Source organism: Oncorhynchus clarkii, chromosome 28 (genome assembly GCF_045791955.1).
Source record: "Oncorhynchus clarkii lewisi isolate Uvic-CL-2024 chromosome 28, UVic_Ocla_1.0, whole genome shotgun sequence".
NCBI classification, from domain to species: Eukaryota; Metazoa; Chordata; class Actinopteri; order Salmoniformes; family Salmonidae; genus Oncorhynchus; species Oncorhynchus clarkii.
In genome coordinates this window covers 20,653,260-20,679,949 of record NC_092174.1, presented here as the reverse complement: position 1 = coordinate 20,679,949, position 26,690 = coordinate 20,653,260, and the positions used below count along the sequence as shown (strand labels likewise).

The 26,690-nt window shown below is 41.3% G+C and overlaps 1 protein-coding gene across 1 annotated transcript in view; it reads left to right on the top strand.

Annotated features, from left to right (window-relative positions):
- The window catches only part of LOC139387384 (pappalysin-2-like), an 83,390-nt gene that overhangs the window by 47,609 nt on the left and 9,091 nt on the right, over window positions 1–26,690 (top strand). The window contains exons 9-21 of the mRNA XM_071133529.1: window positions 1,623–1,751; window positions 2,340–2,425; window positions 4,343–4,539; window positions 4,671–4,790; window positions 5,124–5,259; window positions 5,618–5,792; window positions 6,082–6,253; window positions 8,739–8,916; window positions 17,834–18,047; window positions 19,052–19,220; window positions 19,340–19,472; window positions 21,396–21,505; window positions 22,698–22,769. Of these exons, the coding sequence (XP_070989630.1) occupies window positions 1,623–1,751; window positions 2,340–2,425; window positions 4,343–4,539; window positions 4,671–4,790; window positions 5,124–5,259; window positions 5,618–5,792; window positions 6,082–6,253; window positions 8,739–8,916; window positions 17,834–18,047; window positions 19,052–19,220; window positions 19,340–19,472; window positions 21,396–21,505; window positions 22,698–22,769 (1,891 nt within the window). The remainder of the gene's footprint in view (window positions 1–1,622; window positions 1,752–2,339; window positions 2,426–4,342; window positions 4,540–4,670; window positions 4,791–5,123; window positions 5,260–5,617; window positions 5,793–6,081; window positions 6,254–8,738; window positions 8,917–17,833; window positions 18,048–19,051; window positions 19,221–19,339; window positions 19,473–21,395; window positions 21,506–22,697; window positions 22,770–26,690) is intronic.

Below are 26,690 nucleotides of genomic sequence, written 5' to 3'. Positions count from 1 at the left end.
GCTAACTGGTGCTTGCTTCGGGACAAGGATGTTAGCCAGGAGTAGCTGCTCGGATTGCAGCTAGCTCGCTGCGATGATCCGGTATAAAGGTTCAGAGCTTGCGGTAGGAATCCGGAGATGTGGTATCATAACTGCCATTCATTCACAACAATACAGTTTTGTCCAAAACAGTAAAATAAATTATAATCAACTGTGTACCAAATAAAAATAAAATGTGAGCGCACTCACTTATTATCATTGTCTCTCTTTAGAGTTGAGGCAACGATTATGATTGTAGAAACTGTATACTGATGATGACCCTCTGTAAATGGCAAAGTAGCTTGTAGAAGATGGCAGGTGGTGTTGGTGCTGTCAAATCAAACGGGTGGTATGAAACCCAGTCTGCACAGAACTTACAGAATAATCAATTATTCAGTCTCTTACTTTTATCAACAACAAAGTTTCAGTAACTGTTCTGTAATAATAACTATTTTTACCTGTAGAGGTCTTAAAAGGATTTACAGATCATGTTGCAAAAACCCACTGCGGCAAGGCAACTACACTCGAGTGCCATTACTGTTCAATCATTCTCATACAAAGAAGTGCACATGTAGCGATAGCAAACGCACATTGCAAAACGTTCTAAAATCTAAATGACCATCACTCTCAAAAGCATAATCAATCAATCAAATTGATTTATAAAGCCCTTTTTTTACATCAGCCGATGTCACAAAGTGCTATACAGAAACACAGTCAAAAAACCCAAGCAATGCAGATGTAGAAGCACACATACATGCTTATGTCAATATTCGGACTGATTTAAGATTGTAAACATCATGTGCACTTAAGGCATAGAATTCAGCTAGCATAAAGCTATATCACCAGGATTCTCTTTTCATTAACATCAAAGGAAAAAACATCCAAATTCCCCTCTGGTTCAGCAAACTCTGATTATCTAAGCACTAAATATTCAGTATACTCAACAACTTTTCTTTCCAGTAAGTTCTCTAAGTTATCAAATTCAATATTTCTAGGTTTCTTTCTGTTTCACAGTTCGTGGGCGCTCTTGCCAAAAGGCAACAGGGAAAAGAGCAAAAAAAAAGACATTCAGACTGTAGGGGTCACCAACAAACTCCCAACCCATAGAATTAGTGTAAAGAAGTTAGGAACTGTCTTGTTTTGTGAAAACGTTAGGAAATGTCTAAAATAGCATGGGATACACTAACTTCACCCATATTATATTGTATTTTGCTGCAAAAAAAGTAGTGTGTAGTTCCAGTAGTTAGCTACACCGCTACAAGGCAAAAAAAGTAATGAGCTACTGAAAACAAATATGGTTCAATTACTAGTTGAACTACATGTATAGTTCACTACTCCCCAACACTGACAAGAACAATCTGTTTCTTATTGTGTATGTGCTCTGTGCAGTGTCCATCTAACCTTGTTGTTCAAAATGGTTGTTGTTAGATAGTACTCTTTAGTTTTTGGTAATTTTGTATGTCTCTATGCAACAATTCAACCTGGAAATAACCCAAAATGTCAATTATATCTGTATTAGTAAAGGAATACGTTTCCATGAGACAAGCATGTCATTTGAACAATGTTTACACTTGAATATTGAATGTTTTGATGTGTTCCTACAGTGACATTGTAAAGGACAAGGAATACCAGTACAGAGTTCAGGTGGAAGCAGACGGTCTCCTCAGTGAGCTCTCCCCACCTCTCCTCTACACCCATGGAGCTGCCTACTGCGGAGATGGACTACTCCAGGGGTCAGTCAGTTTACACAGTATTCACATCACAGATATGTCAGCTTTTCTCTCATCCAATGTAGACAACACCAACAGTAGAATGACAATGTACCTAATGTATTCATCAATTCATACTATTAATTGATACATGGTAAACAAGTCAACCACTTTGTACAGACAGTTTCAAATACACAGGACATGAAGTAATATATAATCCCTTAGAAGATCATGAGCACTAACCTCAAACTTGAGACAGGGATAGGGATAGACAGGTTAATTAAATTAGCAAGTGTGCACGTCAAGTGGTACCTTAATTGGGGAGGATGGGCTCATTGTAATTGCTGGAACAGAATCAATGGAATGGTATCAAACACAGGTTTCCATGAGTTTGATACCTTTGCATTCACTTCATCCCAGCCATTATTATGAGCCATCCTCCTCTCACCAGCCTCTTGTGATACTCATATAGGTCATACCTGTACATATTGGTCTCATACATATTGGTCTCTCTAGGTGGAGAATTTAGTGAAATCAAAGGATGTTTGTGTGTTGTAATGAAAGTGTATGGCCTATAGAGACAACTGATCCTTGCTGTCTCTCTCTCTGTAGGACAGAAGACTGTGATGATGGCAATCTGTTGGATGGTGATGGCTGCTCTAAGAAGTGCCACATGGAGTCAGGCTTCAATTGCAATGGTGAGTGAAGAACAGACAAGACTGCTCTCCTAATCCTTGTCTCAGTCTACAATCTGTGGACTGACCACAACAGAAGCCCAACTAGACCAAAACGGTAATTGCAAGCAGAAGTTTAAATTTGAATTCGGTCAAAATGCCTTTATAAAGTTGAACACTAGTGTAAGTCAAAACAGGTCACACTTAAGTAAAGAGTCATATCTCATCACACACATTAGCTCCATGCACTGATTTCATATCACAAAACTAATTTGTAGTCAGTCTGTGCTTAACCATCCCAATTTACCCAAACTACATCTTATGCATATAATAATCGAATAGAATTCGAAATGAATCCATATGAACTCAAAGACTCCAACAACAGAGATGTGAATTATGAAGTGTATTTTTATTTCCTGAGGTAAGTTTACTACTGAGGCTAGCTTGTTTTGATTTCCACAACAACACTGTCAAGCTGACACACTGCCTTTTCTCTGGTTTTCATTCAGAGACTTGGCAAGGTTAAAGTAGACATTGCACACACAGTAACAACAGCTAATGTCAACCTCACATTTGTGGTGTTCTTGTGTCGCCTATAAATGCATCTACCATGCTGGGGAATGCTTTTGTCCTCTTCCTTTATGATCATGCTCTTAGTTAAAGCAATGTGTTTTCTTATTATAAAATGTGTCATTTGGCTCACAATATAGATCATAAGGAAGTAGGCCTAATGGTTACTGAGAAACTCAAATATGTTCACACACTATTCTCACATACTGTATATGTGTATGTCCCAAATGGCACCTTATTCCGTTACAGTGCACTACTTTTGACTAGAGCCTCATGAGTATTACTTTATTAATCTCATTTTGGGAAATTGTTTTATAACCTCAAGCATCATCAATGATTTACAAGGACAAGACAAGAATTAATGACATACACATAATATGCATATTAAGTAGTTAAGTAAGTAGTACATTATAAAGGGAATAGGGTGCCATTTGGCACAGAATTTTGTGAATCTATTACTCAGCTAGGACGTCAACAGATCCTCAACTTCGTCAAGATTGAAAAAAGAAAGCAGCTCCATGAAGGTTCAGAGATGCCGTGACTGGGAGTGTTACATTTTCTTATGGAACAAACACGACCAGAAGGAAAAAAAACTTTGGCAAAAACAGATTAGAAATTGCAACACTTATAAAACAGAATAATTTCACCATTCAAGATAGCGTCTCACTCTCACTCAGTCATGCACAAATTTGCTTCCATGTTTGGGTATTCTGATGCTTGACAACTCCTACAACACCAGAATGGATCATTAAGTCAATGTATCTGTAGCATGAACATCAACTCGTATTATCCTGAGAGTGATATTGCTGTGACAAACAACTGAAGTAAAAACACATACTGTATATTATGGTCAGCGCACAATTGGCCAAACAACCTGCTATGATGTGGTTTGATTTCAAATTGTCTAGACTTTACTTTTGAGACATAGTTCCTTGGATTAATTATGCCAATTCAATACCTTGTCAGTGACTGAACTCTCTCTTACCCATGCAGCTGTCTGTAACTAACAGACAGGGCCAAGTCCAGCCTCTGATGTTATGCACATCAAGCCCACTCATTATGAATATTTTGTGTATTACATGATGTTTTGCTTTTTTATTCTCTCTGTTTGAATCTTTGTCAGACATCTTTATTATTAAAGCACAGATTTCCAGTTAGGTAATGTTTTCTTACGACACCATCTACTTATTGTTATAAAATGCAATCCCCCCACCAGATTGGATTAGTTCCAAATGGCACCCTATTCCTTATATAGTGCGCTACTTTGGACTTGAGCCCTATGGGCCCTTGTCAAAAGTAGTGCCCTGTAAATGTGTCGTTTGGGACACAACCTTGTTCACCACATACCTTTCCCTCCATTGGTTCCCCTAGATGAACCCAGCCTGTGCTACGTGTTTGAGGGTGATGGTGTGTGTGAGGTGTTTGAGAGGGGTTCCAGCGTACAGGACTGTGGTTACTTCACACCTCATGGGTACAGTGACCAGTGGGCTTCAACCGCAGCAGCTTCCTATCAGGATCAAAGCAGCTGCCCTGCCCTGGGAGCCACCGGAGAGCCCTCACTTAGCAAGGTAGCAGTGCTTTACCTCTGCTCTGTCCTTCACCTCCTGGATACTATTGTTATTTTTCTGTAAATGTGACTATATTGAGTGTTGTTATGGAGGTTTTAAATAATTACTGCATGATCCCCCTTTTATTAAAGCTATGCAAGCCCCAGTACCTGGAGATGAATGAGAAGCCGTCACTTGACATATGGTTTCCATGCACGGCCCAGTCATACACTCAGACCCACTATGGCGAGGAAGACACAGTATGGCTGAAGGTACTCCAGTCCACTAGTTCTCCACAGAGGATGCATGTGGCACCCTATTCCCTTTCCAGTGCACTACTTTTGACCATAGCCCAAACACTATTTGACCCTGTCCAAGGTAATATTCCAGCAGTCCTTTGTTATGTTCCAGGGCACATCCTTGTACTTTCTCCCAATTTGTCATGCCATGTTTGTCACAGTTTCTGTTGTTTCTGTTGTCATATTTTCCCCGGTATCATTACCATGCAATCTAATTACCATTGAAGTGGGGAACATTCAGGAACTGATTATTATTAAGTTGAACTCAGTGGGTTGTCGTCATAAAACCTCTAATTGTTGTCCCAGGTGGGATTTGCGCAACCTGGAGTCGCCACGTCTGTCATCATCTATCTGGCGTCAGACGGAGCCTGGCCTGGAGAGCAGTGCAGGAAATCAGTCTTCATTCAACTGTGTGATACTGGTGGCAGAAACCACTCCTTGGGTATGAACTTGAACTACCGACCCTGTTCGTCTTGACAGACAAAAGAGCTGACTGACTGTTTGAATAAACATTTTTCAAGCCAAGATGTCTTCACACATATGTAGCGATAGGGTTATGACTAGGGACAAGTTATTATGGCTGGTTACAATGATGGCCATGTGATATTTAAAGTGTAGTGAGTAAGCATTCATGTCTTATTCCTGTCTGGGGCTCCATCTCTCTTTGCAATTCCTCGCCTCCTTCTCAACTGTAGTTGAGGATAAGGTCCCTCCCCTTGGACTTTCTTGTTCAATATATTTTGAGAATATGGAGGAATTGAGGAAAGATTCTTTGAAAAAGGGCCTGTGTCTGTCCTTAGGTTCCTTTGAGCTGTCGTGCCAGCAGAATCCCTTGGTGGTGAACGTGACACACAACCTGAGTCAACCCTTCTTCCTGACTACCGCTGTCATCCTCAACTTCTCCTCACCCTTCGTTGCCGTGACGGGAGTCGCTCTGCGCACATCATGTCACTTCAGCGCCTTTGCCCTCACTAGGTGCGCTGAGGGTGGGGTCTCCGAGGACTTCCACATGCACACACACGTGCACATATGTACATGTACAGACACACAACCAGTCATTCAGGCATACACACAGACATACACAACAATTAACATAGCAGTGCGCACACACACACACACACACACACACAGAGTGTGATATGTGTTACCATATCTGTTGAAGATTGAAATAATCAACCAAATTCTAAAAACATTGCTAAACTCATACCCTTCTCTCTGTGTTTCTCCTCTCCCTCCGTGTGTGTGTGTGATTATGGTGGCCCAGCTGTTCACGACGGCCCTGCCAGACGGACACATGCAGTCCTCCTCAGCTGGAGCATGCCTCTGTCACCTGCAGCACCGGGATAGAGAGGACTGAGTCCTCTCACTGCACTGTCCACTGTCATCAAGGTTTTACCCTCACTGTGCTCAGTGGCAAGGGCCATCCACCCTTTCAGGTAAGGACAACACTAGGATTAGACTAGGGTTTTACCCCATTAGGTAAACACAGCACAACACAACTCTAGGATTAGACCAGGGTTTTACACCATCAGGTAAGCACAACACCAGGATTAGACTAGGGTTTTACCCCATCAGGTAAGCACAACACCAGGATTAGACTAGGGTCTTACCCCATCAGGTAAGCACAACACTAGGATTAGACTAGGGTCTTACCCCATCAGGTAAGCACAACACTAGGATTAGACTAGGGTCTTACCCCATCAGGTAAGGACAACACTAGGATTAGACTAGGGTCTTACCCCATCAGGTAAGCACAACACTAGGATTAGACTAGGTTCTTACCCCATCAGGTAAGCACACCACTAGGATTAGACTAGGGTCTTACACCATCAGGTAAGGACAACACTAGGATTAGACTAGGGTCTTACCCCATCAGGTAAGCACAACACTATGATTAGACTAGGGTCTTACCCCATCAGCTAAGCACAACACTTGGATTAGACTAGGGTCTTACACCATCAGGTAAGCACAACACTAGGATTAGACTCGGGTCTTACCCCATCAGGTAAGCACAACACTAGGATTAGACTCGGGTCGTACCCTATCAGGTAAGCACAACACTAGGATTAGACTCGGGTCTTACCGAATCAGGTAAGCACAACACTAGGTTGACAACCCTAGAAGCTCTCTCTATTTAAGCAATTCAGAGCATTATAGAAATCATATATAAATTATACACTGCTCAAAAAAATAAAGGGAACACTTAAACAACACAATGTACCTCCAAGTCAATCACACTTCTGTGAAATCAAGCTGTCCACTTAGGAAGCAACACTGATTGACAATAAATGTCACATGCTGTTGTGCAAATGGAATAGACAACAGGTGGAAATTATAGGCAATTAGCAAGACACCCCCAATAAAGGAGTGGTTCTGCAGGTGGGGAGCACAGACCACTTCTCAGTTCCTATGCTTCCTGGCTGATGTTTTGGTCACTTTTGAATGCTGCCGGTGCTTTCACTCTAGTGGTAGCATGAGACAGAGTCTACAACCCACACAAGTGGCTCAGGTAGTGCAGCTCATTCAGGATGGCACATCAATGCGAGCTGTGGCAAGAAGGTTTGCTGTGTCTGTCAGTGTAGTGTCCAGAGCATGGATGCGCTACCAGAAGACAGGCCAGTACATCAGGAGACGCGGAGGAGGCCGTAGGAGGGCAACAACCCAGCAGCAGGACCGCTACCTCCGCCTTTGTGCAAGGAGGAGCACTGCCAGAGCCCTGCAAAATGACCTCCAGCAGGCCACAAATGTGCATGTGTCTGCTCAAATGGTCAGAAACAGACTACATGAGGGTGGTATGAGGGCCCAACGTCCACAGGTGGGGGTTGTGCTTACAGCCCAACACCGTGCAGGACGTTTGGCATTTGCCAGAGAACACCAAGATTGGCAAATTCGCCACTGGCGCCCTGTGCTCTTCACAGATGAAAGCAGGTTCACACTGAGCACATGACAGACGTGACAGTCTGGAGACGCCGTGGAGAACGTTCTGCTGCCTGCAACATCCTCCAGCATGACCGGTTTGGCGGTGGGTCAGTCATGGTATGGGGTGGCATTTCTTTGGGGGGCCGCACAGCCCTCCATGTGCTCGCCAGAGGTAGCCTGACTGCCATTAGGTACCGAGATGAGATCCTCAGACCCCTTGTGAGACCATATGCTGGTGCGATTGGCCCTGGGTTCCTCCTAATGCAAGACAATGCTAGACCTCATGTGGCTGGAGTGTGTCAGCAGTTCCTGCCCGTTCCCCAGACCTGAATCCAATTGAGCACATCTGGGACATCATGTCTCGCTCCATCCACCAACGCCACGTTGCACCACAGACTGTCCAGGAGTTGGCGGATGCTTTAGTCCAGGTCTGGGAGGAGATCCCTCAGGAGACCATCCGCCACCTCATCAGGAGCATGACCAGGCGTTGTAGGGAGGTCATACAAGCACATGGAGGCCACACACTACTGAGCCTCATTTTGACTTGTTTTAAGGACATTACATCAACGTTGGATCAGCCTGTAGTGTTGTTTTCCACTTTAATTTTGAGTGTGTCTCCAAATCCAGACCTCCATGGGTTGATAAATTTGATTTCCATTGATAACTTTTGTGTAATTTTGTTGTCAGCACATTCAACTATGTAAAGAAACAAGTATTTAATAAGAATATTTCATTCATTCAGATCTAGGATGTGTTATTTTAGTGTTCCCTTTATTTTTTTGAGCAGTGTATATTATATGCCCCCTCCACTTTATCCCCCTACACATCAACATTGAATTTGTGAGCATTGTGAAAGTAACATGAAATAGTACTAGCCTTCTATGACTGTCGAAATATAGGAATTACTACAAGTAGCAGCAGTAGTATATATTTATATTACTGTAGTAGTATGCCATAGCACATCAAGACTGTAATGTTTATTTATTAATCTCCAATTGAAAGCGAGAAACGAAGCTTCAGTGTGTACATGGAGCATGGGACCGTGTTGTGAGCTGTCAGCCAATCGACTGTGGCCCCCCTGACCAGTCTCACGTCTACTTTGCTGCCTTCAGCTGCCCCTGGGGCACAACATTTGGCAAGCAGTGCTCTTTCACCTGCAACCCCCCCGCCATACTCCAGGGTATGTATGATTAACAGTATGATTAACAGTACAGTTGTAATTATACAAATTGACATACAGTGTGTTGTATTCATAACATTTTATAGGTTTACATGATTATAGGTCCATTTATCATTTTAATGAAGTGGGAATTTGATATTCATTCAGTCATTTACACAAAATGATTGGCCCAATCTAACATTTTCTCAGAGTGGAAAATAAATTAGCTTGACCATGAGGCTGTTATTGCTGTTTTCTAGTTCACCTGAGGAGTCTCAGTCTATTACCTCATGTTGGTTGGGTGCACAGAGGGGCTTGGAGTCTAGCCTGGCGTGGCATCATGGCGTTGGAGTGCGTCTGTGTTGCTCTGCTTTAACCTATTAGCGGTTGTTGTAAGGCGAGGCTGCTCTGCCGGCCCTGGGAATGAGACTGAACTGAACAGCTTGGCAGTTGATCTTGGTCGACTTCCAGTGCACAGATGCCTTTAGGCTCTGTAAATAGGAAAGTAGCAGGTGACAGGTGAAGAGAGGAAATAAGGCAAACAAGAGAGGGCTTCTAACTCTGGAGTTGCCAGCAGGGCCAAGTGGGGCTCACGCTGGTAAGAACATGCTGGCTTAGAGCCCGCCTGCCATTTCATTTACTGTACCTCAGGGCCCCTGGCTTCTATCTTCTACTACAGAGTTTTACCCCTGGCTTCTATCTTCTACTACAGGGTTTTACCCCAGGCTTCTATCTTCTACTACAGGGTTTTACCCCAGGCTTCTATCTTCTACTACAGGGTTTTACCCCAGGCTTCTATCTTCTACTACAGGGTTTTACCCCTGGCTTCTATCTTCTACCACAGGGTTTTACCCCTGGCTTCTATCTTCTATCACAGGGTTTTACTCTGAAATCACTCACTCACATGATCGCTACCCAAAGTTATTATTGACAACATAACGTTTCCTCTTCCGAAAGGAAATGGGGTAAATAGATAGATGGGTCGTTCCACGAAATGAGTGCCTTTGATATTTTAAGTAGAGATTGTGCACAAATATATTAAAGCCTGTTATATTAATTAAATTAATTGGCCTTTAATATAAACCACATGGACAATTCAATACATCTGTGCAGTCTCTGTGACTTCTAGGAAGATTTTAACCCACTTAACCCACAAAGTCATTTCCAAAGATGATTATTTATTTAATGGTATTAGTGATTAATTTTAAAGTAAAAAAAACAACCTCTCCCTCATTTTAATGTCAACCCTGTTACGTGAGCTGAACTCTCATTTTAAGACGGTGAAACTTTTCCTGTTAAACTCTGAGACCCTCCGGTGGCATTTTCTAAGCGACACTTAACCCTTGTGTTGTCTTAAAGGTCAAAGATGACCCGCCACAATGCTTAACAGCAGAGAAAACCCACACAATTATTTTTTCAACTTGAAATTTGATTACTTTTTCTGGTGATCCCAATATTAGAAAAAGTGAAACCTCGCCTTTGTTCATATTTCCATGAAAGCTGTACACCACCAGGGTACAAAGATTGTCTGAGGGTCAACCCAGCAGTTATAAAATAATTTACACACTACAAAAACAACAATGACAAATTGAGATTATGTGTGCTACTGATTGAACTCAGCCAGCAACTCTTGAAGAGGAAGATCACCATGGTTGGCACCTGCACTCCTCGCAACAAGGGGAAGAGAGGCCTTCTCATCAAAGTTTGCCTTCACCCCCTACCACCACTGTAGTTTCTTACCTCCCAAAGAGGATCAAGAATGATGTCCTCCTGAGCACACTGCACAAAACGGCTGAGATCAGTGATCGTGAGGACAGGAAGCCAGCCATCATCCTGGACTACAACCACAACAAAGGAGGTGTGGACAACCTGGACAAGATGATTGGAAATTACAGCTGCAGGAGGATGACTGCCCGCTGGCCACTGGTCATCTTCCATAACATCATTGATGTGTATATACATATGAGATGAGTATGTAAACAAAGTGGCATAGTTTAAAGTGGCTAGTGATACATGTATTACATAAAGATGCAGTAGATGATATAGAGTACAGTATATACGTAGACATATGACATGAATAATGTAGGGTATGTAAACATTATATTAAGTAGCATTGTTTAAAGTGGCTAGTGATATATTTTACATCAATTCCCATTATTAAAGTGGCTGGAGTTGAGTCAGTGTGTTGGCAGCAGTCACTCAATGTTAGTGGTGGCTGTTTAACAGTCTGATGGCCTTAAGATAGAAGCTGTTTTTCAGTCTCTCGGTCGCAGCTTTGATGCACCTGTACTGACCTCGCCTTCTGGATGATAGCGGGGTGAACAGGCAGTGGCTCGGGTGGTTGTTGTCCTTGATGATCTTTATGGCCTTCCTGTGACATCGGGTGGTGTAGGTGTCCTGGAGGGCAGGTAGTTTGCCCCCGGTGATGCGTTGTGCAGACCTCACTATCCTCTGAAGAGCCTTACGGTTGTGGGCGGAGCAGTTGCCGTACCAGGCGGTGATACAGCCCGACAGGATGCTCTCGATTGTGCATCTGTAGAAGTTTGTGAGTGCTTTTGGTGACAAGCCGAATTTCTTCAGCCTCCTGAGGTTGAAGAGGCGCTGCTGCGCCTTCTTCACGACGCTGTCTGTGTGGGTGGACCAATTGAGTTTGTCTCTGATGTGTACGCCGAGGAACTTAAAACTTACTACCCTCTCCACTACTGTCCTGTCGATGTGGATAGGGGGGTGTTCCCTCTGCTGTTTCCTGAAGTCCACAATCATCTCCTTAGTTTTGTTGACGTTGAGTGTGAGGTTATTTTCCTTACACCACACTCCGAGGGCCCTCACCTCCTCCCTGTAGGCCGTCTCGTCGTTGTTGGTAATCAAGCCTACCACTGTTGTGTCGTCCGCAAACTTGATGATTGAGTTGGAGGCGTGCGTGGCCACGCAGTCGTGGGTGAACAGGGAGTACAAGAGAGGGCTCAGAACGCACCCTTGTGGGGCCCCAGTGTTGAGGATCAGTAAGGTGAGGATGTTGTTACCTACCCTCACCACCTGGGGGCGGCCCGTCAGGAAGTCCAGTACCCAGTTGCACAGGGCGGGGTCGAGACCCAGGGTCTCGAGCTTGATGACGAGTTTGGAGGGTACTATGGTGTTAAATGCTGAACTGTAGTCAATGAACAGCATTCTCACATAGGTATTCCTCTTGTCCAGATGGGTTAGGGCAGTGTGCAGTGTGGTTGAGATTGCATCGTCTGTGGACCTATTTGAGCGGTAAGCAAATTGGAGTGGGTCTAGGGTGTCAGGTAGGGTGGAGGTGATATGGTCCTTGACTAGTCTCTCAAAGCACTTCATGATGACGGAAGTGAGTGCTACGGGGCGGTTGTCGTTTAGCTCAGTTACCTTAGCTTTCTTGGGAACAGGAACAAAGGTGGCCCTCTTGAAGCATGTGGGAACAGCAGACTGGGATAGGGATTGATTGAATATGTCCGTATACACACCAGTCAGCTGGTCTGCGCATGCTCTGAGGGCGCAGCTGGGGATGCCGTTTGGGCCTGCAGCCTTGCGAGGGTTAGCACGTTTAAATGTTTTACTCACCTCGGCTGCAGTGAAGGAGAGTCCGCATGTTTTGGTTGCGGGCCGTGTCAGTGGCACTGTATTGTCCTCAAAGCGGGCAAAAAAGTTATTTAGTCTGCTTGGGAGCAAGGCATCCTGGTCCGTGACTGGGCTGGTTTTCTTTTTGTAATCCGTGATTGACTGTAGACCCTGCCACATACCTCTTGCGTCTGAGCCGTTGAATTGCGATTCTACTTTGTCTCTATATTGACGCTTAGCTTGTTTGATTGCCTTGCGGAGGGAATAGCTGCACTGTTTGTATTCGGTCATGTTTCCGGTCACCTTGCCCTGATTAAAAGCAGTGGTTCGCGCTTTCAGTTTCACACGAATGCTGCCATCAATCCACGGTTTCTGGTTTGGGAATGTTTTAATCGTTGCTATTGCCCCAAAAAATGTGTTTACGCCTATGCAGTACCTTTAGCAATAATAATAAACCTCTACGTTAGTAAAGAAAACAATCATGACAGGTGTGTTGTAATAAAAACGAGTGGTGTCCACTGATTAAACGCAGAGAGAAAACCCAGATATTCACAAAGTTTGTGATGAATGACAGGTTGTTTCTTCATGCAAAATATGTTTGGGGTTTAAAATTCAATTAAGCTGCTTTATTTTAGGGGTTTAGCGAAGGTGGGTAATTTTTTACCCTTAGGACAAGGGGAGTATACAGAATGAGACTACGCAAGGGATAAATTGAAAACTACCTTCATTAGACACATTTTGATTTCAAAACTATAAGTCCTACAAACACGTGCATAGTACTGTTAGAAAGGTAAGAACCATGGAACCATTCTGATACAGTTGTACATCAACAACGTGACTATTACAGAGCCAGAGCCAGAGCCAGATTGATTCTAAAATTTAAAAAAACATATATTGGGGGGGTTGGTTCACAAACTGTCTCCATGTTAGGGAATAGCTGGGTTTGAAAGTTGGTTTGAATTAAAGTATGTCACCAATTACCATTCTAAAAGTATTTTATATATTTTTTTTACAATGTATTTTTTTCTTCATATCTTTTTCCTAATGTTGGCACTCTAAACATGCACAAATTCCCATAGGAACACAGCCATTTTAAAAGTGCAGCACTATGCCATGCCTTCATTTTTTGTCTTACAGAAATTATATAGAGTTGAAGTCGGAAGTTTACCTACACTTTGGTTGGCGTCATTAAATCTCGTTTTTCAACCACTCCACACATTTCTTGTTAACAAACTATAGTTCTGGCAAGTCGGTTAGGACATCAACTTTGTGCATGACACAAGTACTTTTTCCAACAATTGTTTACAGTCAGATAATTTCACTTATAATTCACTGTATCACAATTCCATTGGGTCAGAGGTTTACATACACTAAGTTGATTGTGCCTTTAAACAGCTTGGAAAATTCCAGAAAATTATGTCATGGCTTTAGAAGCTTCTGATAGGCTAATTGACTTAATTTGAGTCAAAACTTCAAACTCAGTGCCTCTTTGCTTGACATCATGGGAAAATGAAAAGAAATCAGCCAAGACCTCAGAATTTTTTTTGTAGACCTCCACAAGTCTGGTTCATCCTTGGGAGCAATTTCCAAACGCCTGAAGGCACCACGTTCATCTGTACAAACAATAGTACGCAAGAATAAACACCATGGGACTATGCAGCCATCATACCGCTCAGGAAGGAAACGTGTTCCGTCTCCTAGAGACAACGTACTTTGGTGCGAGAAGTGCAAATCAATCCAAGAACAACATCAAAGGACCTTGTGATGAGGAAACAGGTACAAAGTATCTATATCCACAGTAAAACGAGTCCTATATCGACATAACCTGAAAGGCCGCTCAGCAAGGAAGAGGCCACTGCTCCAAAACTGCCATAAAAAAGCCAGACTACAGTGTGCAACTGCAAATGGGAACAAAGATCATGCTTTTTGGGGAAATGTCCTCTGGTCTGATGAAACAAAAATATACAGTGCCTTGCGAAAGTATTCGGCCCCCTTGAACTTTGCGACCTTTTGCCACATTTCAGGCTTCAAACATAAAGATATAAAACTGTTTTTTTTGTGAAGAATCAACAACAAGTGGGACACAATCATGAAGTGGAACGACATTTATTGGATATTTCAAACTTTTTTAACAAATCAAAAACTGAAAAATTGGGCGTGCAAAATTATTCAGCCCCCTTAAGTTAATACTTTGTAGCGCCACCTTTTGCTGCGATTACAGCTGTAAGTCGCTTGGGGTATGTCTCTATCAGTTTTGCACATCGAGAGACTGACATTTTTTCCCATTCCTCCTTGCAAAACAGCTCGAGCTCAGTGAGGTTGGATGGAGAGCATTTGTGAACAGCAGTTTTCAGTTCTTTCCACAGATTCTCGATTGGATTCAGGTCTGGACTTTGACTTGGCCATTCTAACACCTGGATATGTTTATTTTTTAACCATTCCATTGTAGATTTTGCTTTATGTTTTGGATCATTGTCTTGTTGGAAGACAAATCTCCGTCCCAGTCTCAGGTCTTTTGCAGACTCCATCAGGTTTTCTTCCAGAATGGTCCTGTATTTGGCTCCATCCATCTTCATCTTCCCATCAATTTTAACCATCTTCCCTGTCCCTGCTGAAGAAAAGCAGGCCCAAACCATGATGCTGCCACCACCATGTTTGACAGTGGCTATGGTGTGTTCAGGGTGATGAGCTGTGTTGTTTTTACGCCAAACATAACGTTTTGCATTGTTGCCAAAAAGTTCAATTTTGGTTTCATCTGACCAGAGCACCTTCTTCCACATGTTTGGTGTGTCTCCCAGGTGGCTTGTGGCAAACTTTAAATGACACTTTTTATGGATATTTTTAAGAAATGGCTTTCTTCTTGCCACTCTTCCATAAAGGCCAGATTTGTGCAATATACGACTGAATGTTGTCCTATGGACAGAGTCTCCCACCTCAGCTGTAGATCTCTGCAGTTCATCCAGAGTGATCATGGGCCTCTTGGCTGCATCTCTGATCAGTCTTCTCCTTGTATGAGCTGAAAGTTTAGAGGGACAGCCAGGTCTTGGTAGATTTGCAGTGGTCTGATACTCCTTCCATTTCAATATTATCGCTTGCACAGTGCTCCTTGGGATGTTTAAAGCTTGGGAAATCTTTTTGTATCCAAATCCGGCTTTAAACTTCTTCACAACAGTATCTCGGACCTGCCTGGTGTGTTCCTTGTTCTTCATGATGCTCTCTGCGCTTTTAACGGACCTCTGAGACTATCACAGTGCAGGTGCATTTATACGGAGACTTGATTACACACAGGTGGATTGTATTTATCATCATTAGTCATTTAGGTCAACATTGGATCATTCAGAGATCCTCACTGAACTTCTGGAGAGAGTTTGCTGCACTGAAAGTAAAGGGGCTGAATAATTTTGCACGGCCAATTTTTCAGTTTTTGATATGTTAAAAAAGTTTGAAATATCCAATAAATGTCGTTCCACGTCGTGATTGTGTCCCACTTGTTGTTGATTCTTCACAAAAAAATACAGTTTTATATCTTTATGTTTGAAGCCTGAAATGTGTCAAAAGGTCGCAAAGTTCAAGGGGGCCGAATACTTTCGCAAGGCACTGTAACTGTTTGGCCATAATGACCATTGTTATGTTTGGAAGAAAAAGAGTGAGTGGAAGCTTGTGGAAGGCTACCCGAAACGTTTGACACAAGCTAAAAAATTTAAAGGAAATGCCACCAAATACTAATTGAGTGTATGTAAACTTCTGACGCACTGGGAATATGATAAAATAAATTAAAGCTGAAATAAATCATTCTCTCTACTATTATTCTGACATTTCACATTCTTAAAATTAAGTGGTGATCCTAACTGACCTAAGACAGGGAATTTTTACTAGGATTAAATGTCTGGAATTTTGAAAAACTGAGTTCAAACTTATTTGGCTAAGGTGTATGTAATCTTCTGACTTCAACTGTACACTACATATGAAGTCGTAAACTTTTTACTGACGTAATCAGATCTCAAGTCTGATTCCCAGTTCATCCACTATAAGATCACATGACGGGACTTGGCCACTTGAAACAAGATGCGTCTGGTTGATCTGGTTTGGGTAGTACCATCACCAGGCGATACATTAATGAATAGACCAATAAGAAAGATAGTTCCAAACCTTTCTGCATTAACAGCTAGTTTTTAGTTTTCCCCTCCCCACTCAGACCACACCCACACAATCCTTGCTTGAGAAATTGCTCTTTACCAAGAGCCTATCAGCATTGGACCTTTAACAATTTAAACGTGCAATAAATTGCCCTTCCCTGTTGCACACCAACAAGCCTCCATTTCCCTAGCTGACGAAACTCCACTCCATGTTCAAGGAAGTTTCTGATGAACTCCAGAGACCAGCCTTTGTGGAATTCAGCTCGGACTACATCAATTCGCCCAAGGTCAATACTTCAAAAATGTTTCATTATGAAACACTAACCTTGTACCTATGTTTGTCCTCTGTAGTTGCTTACCTTTGTTTGCTGAAATTCATACTTTTTCAATAAACGTTAATCAAATACAGTTGTTAATCAAATACAACTTTATTTGGCACATAATAGCCACTTACTATAGTACACTTTTTTTTAACTTAACTTCTATAGGTTGGAGAATGTGTTTTTTATTAAGTTGAACATGTGCTCTTTACGACAGAATTTAAAACATTTGGTGAAATGTTTTTTTTTTGCCAAGTTACACTACCCAAATGCACCTAATTGGTGGAACGACCCAGATGGCAACTCCCAACAGATGTTAACCGCAACCTATCTTGTTATTGACAGCAGTTTGTTAGGCTGCTTTAAGTTGGCTACATAGACTACTGCTGGATCACTGGCTGTGGTCAGTCAATGAGCTCTTCTGAATTGTTTGATAGGTTACCGATATTGACCCAACATGCATGTTGATCCCAGTTCCTATGTACCCAGTGCCATGCATTACTCAATACTCAGCGATTCCTCCTTATACAGCTGTATTGGATTTTTTTTTAATGATTGCAACACTAGAGCTAAGCTTAAAGACCTCATAAAACACTTTAAACCATGTAAAATATTCATTACATTTTATAGACCAATAAAATGAACACAACTTTTAGAGTATTGATTACATATACATATACATACCAACATAACCTTGCGTGGGGCCTTAGATAATTTAGCTCTAGGCACCGGCAGGTATGGACACATACAATTGATCATAATAAATCACTAACAGTCCACAAACTTACCTCATTCAAATGAACGGACTGATTCCAGATGTCAGATTCATTAAGAGTGTTAATAACTAACTTAATTATTTTTCTGTGTGAGGTTTGAATAGATTTTGTGCCTTTATTTGTTTTGCAGGAGACAGTGATAGGTTGGTGTGTTTAGATGATGGTCTATGGTCCTTCCCTGAAGCCTACTGTAAGATAGAGTGCCCAGAGCCTCCTACAGTACCCAATGCCAAGCTCCTAGTGCCCCAGTGCGAAGGTACAGGGCATGATGTGGGTACCGTATGCCGTTACAAATGTAACCCAGGTTGCTATGTTACTGGCAGCCTAAAAACAAAGTCCAGAAAGTGAGTAATGTGTTATGTATCACTTTTTTTGCTCTGTTCCATAAACGTGTTATAGAACAGTGTTAGAAGCTGATATTTTATGTAACAGGAAACAATGAATGCATCACATATTTCTCCCACGGATCCTGAGTTTAAATAGCACAATTCGTACATTTAAATGTACCTTTAGATCCATAAACCCTGCATACCTGTGTATGGTTTTAAAGTATAGGGACATACATCTCCAGTAAGATCCATACCAATGTTTACTTTTCTCATTATTGTTTTCCAGTTTTATTCATTGGGTAACTTAGCCTGATTATCAATGTGATTCACGTGTTTCTAATGAGTTGGTTACCCATTAGTAAGCCGATGTTGCGGGTTTCTTTCCTCTCTTTGTTGGAGTCAGCATTATCCCTTACTATTGGGCATATCGGCCCGTCAAAAACATTGTTCTTGAATCTATCTAAACTTTCTAAGACTGCTCAGCATGTTGTACTGGACCAACTGCATGTACAAACTGATATCAGAACAGGGCATTTGCACCTTTTTTATTTTGTTTATTTTTATTTAACCTTTATTTAACATCTGGACTTCTTTATGAGATTCTCAACTCACTTTAAGATATGTGAATGTCTTAAGGACTTCTAATGAGTTACAATATGTGAAGAACCAAAAGCACTATTAAATCGGTTGAAATGATCTTGTTTATTATGAACTTTGACATGTTAAATGTATTTACTCAAATACATTGTTAACACCACAATTTTATTGAAAATGGTAACCGGTACAATAACGTGTTATTACTGAGGCTTGTGAATCCTGTATCCCTCTCTTTTTCACTCCTGGTTTTAGTCCATGTACTGACTTATTCCCTCAGGTTTAGCCAGAGATTACATAAAATGTGTAGGTGTTTGTTAGTGCGTCACCGTATGTCAGTACTGTGTATGTGAAGGCCGATGGCGTAGGCCGGTATTCCTACTGACAGTATGTGTGTGCTTGTGTGTGTGTTTGTGCATCCCCAGAAGGTTTCTGAAGGTGGAGTGTGTAGAGGGGGGCCAGTGGGAGGAGGGGGGCTGTGAACCCATTCCCTGTCCATCTCTACCTGCTGTCTATGAGGGCATGTTCACCTGCACCAATGGCAGGCACTACAACAGCCTCTGTACCCTCCAGTGTCCTCATGCCTCGGAAAACGTAATGCTTTAGCTCTCTTTATACAAAACAAAAGATGCAATATAGGTCCACTGTCTGAGCTGTCATTCTATTAATAAAGTGCCATATCTTATTCATTCTGTTTTTATCTCTCCTGACAGCACACAATTCGCTGCACTAAAGATGGAGAGTGGACAGAGAAGTTCACAATGTGTACAAGGTTGAATGAAGCCTGCCCACCTCCCCCTGATGTCAATCGGATTCAGTATGCCTGTGACGAGGGCTTCAGTGTTGGTAAGTCTCCTTCTCAACTCCTCCAGCTTGAGGAAACTCCGTATTACACTTACTTTAGCGTAGTAATGTACTGCAATGTACTGTAGTAATCAACAGACTGTCAGTATTATTTCAAAGAAATTATGCACTGCATCGTTCTGATAATTACATATATTTATTGATTCTACACAGAATGCATTTTAGTTGGTATTTCTTTAGTCTGAAAGTTTCTACAGTGTAAAGTCAGATAATTTGAAACATCTCATAATTATGTAATACTGTACTGTGGTAATATATACACAGTACCAGTCAAATATTTTTCTTTATCTGTACTATTTTCTACATTGTAGAATAATAGTGAATACATCCAAACTATGAAACAACAGATATGGAATCATGTAACAAACAAAAAAGTGTTAAACAAATAAAAATAGATTCTACAAAGTAGCCACCCTTTATTTGCCTTGATGACCGCTTTGCACACTCTTGGCATTCTCTCAAACAGCTTCATGAGGTAGTCACCGGGAATGCTTTTCCAACAGCCTTGAAGGAGTTCCCACATATGCTGAGCACTTGTTGGCTGTTATTACTTCACTACACGTTCCAAATCATCCCAAATCTCAATTGGGCTGAGGTCGGGTGATTGTGAAGGCCAGGTTATCTAATGCAGCACTCCATCACTCTCCTTCTTGGTCAAATAGCTCTTATACAGCCTGGAGGTGTGTTTTGGGTCGTTATCCTGTTGAAAAAGTAATGATAGTCCCACTAAGCGCAAACAAGATGGGATGGCGTATAGCTGCAGAATGCTGTGGTAGCCATGCTGGTTAAGTGTGCCTTGAATTCTAAATAAACCACAGGCAGTGTCACCAGCAAAGCACCCCCACACCATCACACCTCCTCCTCCATGCATTACGGTGGGAACAACACATTGGGAGATCATCCGTTCACCTACTCTGCGTCTCACAAAGACACGGTGGTTGGAACCAAAAACATAAAATTTGGACTCATCAGACCAAAGGACAGATTTCCACCGTCTAATGTCCATTGCTTGTGTTTCTTGGCCCAAGCAAATATTTTCTTCTTATTGGTGTCCTTTAGTAGTGGTTTCTTTGTAGCAATTCGACAAATTAAGGCCTGACTCACGCAGTCTCCTCTGAACAGTTGATGTTGAGATGTGTCTGTTACTTGAACTCTGTGAAGACTTTATTTGGGCTACAATCTGAGGTGCAGTTAACTCTAATGAACTTATCCTCTGATGTTTCTCTTTGCTTGTTTGAACTTATTTTGACATAATAGGGACATGGTCTTTTACCAACTGGTCTATCTTCTGTATACTAACCCTACGTTGTCACAACACAACTGATTGGCTCAAACGCATTAAATCCACAAATGAACTTTTAACAAGGCACATCTGTTAATTGAAATGCATTCCAGGGGACTACCTCATAAAGCTGGTTGAGAGAATGCTAAGAGTGTGCAAAGCTGTCATCAAGGCAAAGAAAGGGTGGCTACTTTGAAGAATCTAAAATCTATTTTTATTTGTTTAACACTTTTTTGTTATTTCATAGTTTTGATTTGATTTACTATTATTCTACGATGTATAAAATAGTAAAAATATTTTAAAAAAACTTGACTGAGTAGGTGTGTCCAAACTTTTGACTGGTACTGTATATATACAGAGTATATATATATATATATAATGTGTATATTTATTGCCCATATATTGTGGTGTGTTGTGTATCCCAGAAGGCATGCATACACATGGCAAAATAAAACAGCGCCATAGCAGGTAGCAGGTGGTAAATTACTTTGCTAGATGAGCTGCCAAGCTGTTGAATCACAGATGACTCGTCTTAACTATGGCTTTTTTTTTTTTTTTGCACATAAATAAATTCAACCGATGCAAATTGGAGTGAAAGGAAAGCTTACTTTGTATCACTGCAGGTGCAGTTTGCTACCCAACATGCAGTGCGGCCTTGCATGACCCAGTGGTTCTAGCCAATAGCACCACAGCAGACAGCGTCAAGCACTGGATGCTGCCAGGCAGGGTTCAGGTAAGGTGTTTGACTGACGTAGACGTTGCTGCTTTGTTATTTGCAACATTTTATGTTGTATTGGCTAATATTCACCTTGTGTAACCTTAGAGCTTCACACACAGCTCTGTGGCTTGCTCAAATGATTCATTTGGATGAATAATGGACTAAAACAAACAGTTGTCAGTCCTTCAAGTTGAGCTTTTCCTGCAAATGAATCACCGGCCTACGCTTAGCAGCTTATTTTACTGAATGTATTTATATTGTTCGATATAAACAACCAGGTGCAATCTTCCTGCTTCTTTTCTGCTCAGTTAGGAGGACACTCTTAGCCTCACTGTGAATTCTGTTAAGATCAAATGTTTATTGTCATTTCTGCCAGTTTGACATGCAGATGGCAAATAATGAGGTATGAAGATTCGGATGGACAAAAAAAAGTTGTGACATCAGAGTTTATACTATTAGAAATAGGCGCCTTTCAAGAATTTACGCAACACGCAATCATCACAGCAAAATGTCTAGGAATTTCACTATTGTGTCAGAGTGAAATGAACTGTTGTTTTCTTAAGAAGGGCAACCTGCCCAATATTATCTTGAAGGATCGCTTTGACATGAAGGCTAACGTAAATAGCCCTATCATTTGACACTCTATTGGGTGGTCATTCACTGAGCCAGCAGACGTAACTGCCTGAAGGCCAAATAGTTTGGCACTGATTTTGATGACTTGAGTTGTATTACTGGCAGGTCATCGTGATCCAATGCATTATGTTCGATTGAGTCTAGATGGGAATCATGTCTGTATCCCTTTACAAGACAACTTTTGGGACACAAAGTGGTATCCTGTTACTCCTACAGTCTTTTTCAGTCAAACAATACGATTAGTATGCTGTCGTTGAGGTAGAAAGTCAATGCCACACACCATTATGAGGAGAACTCAAGATGACAGGGCCATTTTGGCTGGATCATTTCATAACACAAAATATGGGCTTGTTGACTAAATGTTTTTGGTTTGATGGGAGCATTAGAGTAAAGCTAGAGATGTACATGCATTTAGATATCTTTATCAAGTGTAGTCATTGAACAAAAATAAAGTCCTGTGTACAGACAAACTGTCTCCTGTAAGCCTAGTATAACCAAAATGGGTTTGGATCTATAGATATTGCTGTAGATACTGATAACTAATTACATTGTCTCAATCAATGTTACATTACAGGGCATTGTTTGCACAGGAATGACGAGGTGGCATCCTGACCCCAAACTGATCCACTGTATCCAGTCATGTGAGGTGAGTGTTCTATACTGCATAATGCCTGCCACACAGGGTTCATTTACTATTTAAAATCTTAAACAAACTTTGTGTTTGCTCTAGCCTGCCTGGAGTGCCAGATGAGTGAGGTTTGCAGTTTTGGGAGTATTGTATTGGTCCATTATGCCAGAAAAGATACATATCAATTATTTGAAAGGATTTTCAATAGTATTTTAATCCAGGTAATGTGCCTACATTATTATACAGTACCAACATGATTAAAGATGAGACGTAAGATCTTTTGCAAATCTAGGCTGCTCTGTTCTATCCAGACAGTCGGTTTTATCTCTCTATTGTGTTAGTCTTCAAAATGAAGACCTGTGCAGTACATGCTTTGAAAAATGCATTTCTAACCTGATCATGTCTATCCCTTTCTTTAAAGTAGCCTAAGCTTGATCTCAGAGAAGATTCTTTGGACATATTTTTTTTTGGCTCTACATGTTTGCAGTTAAAAGGGATTTAATTTGACTGTGAATAGTAAATAAAACCATGGTAAGACCATTTATATTAAGTCATACACAACAGAGAATATCAAACCAAGACCCAAATTCAATCGATTGCAGATAAAGCAAACCACAGTGTGTTCACTGAGAAGGTTTATGCTGTATTTTTAAGGGCAGTTGTGATTTCACATCAAAATCCATTGTCCGCGAGAGGAGTAGCTTGCGGGTTGTGTCAGTTTTAACACAATTAACTAATCTGATTTATATTTATATTTTGGTCATTTTGCGGACACTTATCGAGAGCGGCTTACAGTCAGTGCGATCAACTAAGGTAGGTAAAGACAAGCGCATATCACAGTCATTGTTAGTAAAACCTTTCCTTAAAGCAGCTAAGTACAAAAGTGTGAGTTCTGAAAGAACCCACAGTGCAGTTCTTTCATCTACAGTGGATTGAAATGGGGCCCAAATGTGCTCAACTATGGCAAGGTTCACTGCAAACTATAAGCCTCTTTCTCTACCTTGTTCAGGCTTTATTTGTTGAAATATTTATCACTGGCAATGATATGCTACAAGCCATAATTTCTGAGACTGACAGTTCCATTTTTCTTTCATCGTTTCCTTTGATTTAGTCTATTTTTGGGGATCAAAAGGCAGGCTTTGTATTTTGATATATTTCCCCATTCATTTATTAGATGTTATATATTACTCTATTATTACCCAGAACCTTTTTATTCAGAATTCAACTGACTTTAGTGTAACCTGGAACTATCTATGGAACACAAACTGTTGATGTCTCATGGTATTAAAATATTCCATCTACCTGCCAGCACATTTTTCCCCTCCACCTTCCCGTGCATGTTGCTAAGCAAAACAGTTGCTTATAACCAGATACTCCATGAGAACATTGTAAATTATACCAGTCCACATGTGTTACAAATGCTCCCCACCAGATCTCATCCAGATGCTCCTTTACAAAATAGGATGATGTAGAGGTCAGCTGAGGCATTATCATAATTGGCTTTACCATAAGCCTGCTTCATTATCTAGGCCAACATTTTCCTCTATTTTCCTCTCTCAACAGCAAAAAAATAGATTGGAATAATACTCAAATTGTTTTCATCAAGAATCTCTCTGTACTTTGCTCCGTTCATCTTTCCCTCGATCCTGAATAGTCTTTCAGTCCCTGCCACTTAAAAAAATCGCCACAGTATGATGCTGCCACCTCCATGCTTCACTGTAAGGATGGTGCCAGGTTACCTCCAGATTGGCATTCAGGCCAAAAAGTTCAATCTTATTTCTCATGGTCTGAGAGTCCGTTAGGTGCCTTTAGCCAAACTCCAAGCGGGCTGTCATGTGCCTTTTACTGAGGAGTGGCTTCTGTCTGGCCGCAATACCATAAGGGTCTGATTGGTGGAGTGCTGCAGAAATGGTTGTCCTTCTGGAAGGTTCTCCCATCTCCACAGAGGAACTCTGGAGCTCTGTCAGAGTGACCGTCGGGTTCTCGGTCACCTCCCTGACCAAGGCCCTTTTCCCCCGATTGCTCAGTTTGACCAGGCGGCCAGCTCTAGGAAGAGTCTTGGTGGTTCCAAGCTTCTTCCATTTAAGAATGATGGAGGCCTCTGTGTTCTTGGGGAATTCCTGTCGCAGAGCTCTACAGACAATTCATTTGACCTCACGGCTTGGTTTTTGCTTTGACATGCATTTTCAACTGTGGGACCTGATATAGACAGGTGTGTGCAAAATTATATCCAATCAATTGAATGTACCACGAGCGGACTCCAATCAAGTTGTAGAAACATCTCAAGGATGATCAATGGAAACAGGATGCACCTGAGATCCATTTCGAGTCTCATAGCAAAGAGTCTGAATATTTTATTTATTTATAAATTTGCAAACATTTCTAAAAACCTGTTTTTGCTCTGTCATTATGGGGTATTGTATGTCAAATGATGAGGAAAATGTATTTAAGCTATTTTTTTTTAAAGTCTGTAATGCAGTGCTTCTCAATTATTTTCTGTTACGCCCCCCTAGGAAGAAGTAAACATTTCGCGCCCCCCAACTCTCTGCCGTGACTGTAAATAGTATCATTTGTCTAGAAAATTGTTATAAGTATACCTCTGCATAACATTGTATCCTTATTGACATAAAAAAAGAAAGAAATATAGATCAACCTACAACAAAGAATAACATTATTAACATTGTTTTTTAGTCTGTAACAGAAAAGACTTAGTGCATCAATTTGCCTGAAATTTAAAAAATAAATAAATCCTTATTTAAACTGTAATTTTTTTTGACCATTTGATACTGAAAAATAAAATAAAATATAATCAAGCAATAATAATAAATTCAAATTGATCAGCAACATTAACTCAGGAGCACAATATATGAAACACTTTGACCTATAAAACAAAAATGAATAAAACAATTTGTGCTGATTTTTTAAAATCAAAATGAGGAAATCAGGATTAATGGCTGCAATGAGCACGTTTTGCAGAGCACAGCTTTTCAAAGCGGGGTTTGAAGCATGATACTGCAACTCTCAGCTCCTGCTCAATGTTTAGCTGGGACCTGTACTTGGTCTTCAGTGCAGCAACAGCAGAGAAGCCAGTCTCACAAAGATAAGATGTTGCAAAAGGAAGAAGAATGCCCATGGCCCTCTGCCATAAGAGTGGATACTGCCTCTCTACACTCAGCCATAATTCACTCAGTGTCTGTGATGTGAACCTCAGTCTCAATGTGGAGTCAGACATCATATCAATGAACTGGTCCTCCTCTGCAGAGCTGAAACCAGTTGGAGCTGGTGCACCCAGTCATATTGGGAACTGTTTTCAGGGAAGTGCTTTTTAAAGAATCCCATCAGTGATGAAATATGCTCCTTAATATATGGAATCACTGAGGTGGCATCATAGTCAGTAGTGTCAACAAATTCATGCAGGTTCTCGAATGAATCAGTATTTCCTTCATCAAGTCGCCTGCCCCACATTGCAAGCTTTTGAGTGAAAGAGCTGATCTTGTCTGTGACCTGAGGGGGGTGTTTATCTTTCCCTTGAAACTGTAGATTTAGTTCATTTAGCTTTCCAAATATGTCACTCAGGTAGGCCAGTTTTGCCAGGAAGTTCTCATCACCAAATTTTTCTGCGAGGTCATACTTGTGCTCCTGCTCCGAAAACATTCTTATCTGCTCTCTGAGCTCAACAACTCGGGACAAGACTTTTCCTCGTGACAGCCACCTTGCTTCACTGTGACACAGCACAGCTTGATGTTCAGCCCCCATCTCCTCACAGATAGCAGAGAAGACTCTTGTTTTTAGTGGTCTGGTCTTTATAAAATTGACTACACCTACAATGTCAGTCATAACCTCACTTAATTCAGAGGAAAGGTGCCTTGATTCCAATGCTTCTCTGTGTATAACACAGTGTGTCCACTCAGCATTAGGTGAGGCCTTCTTGATGAGTGG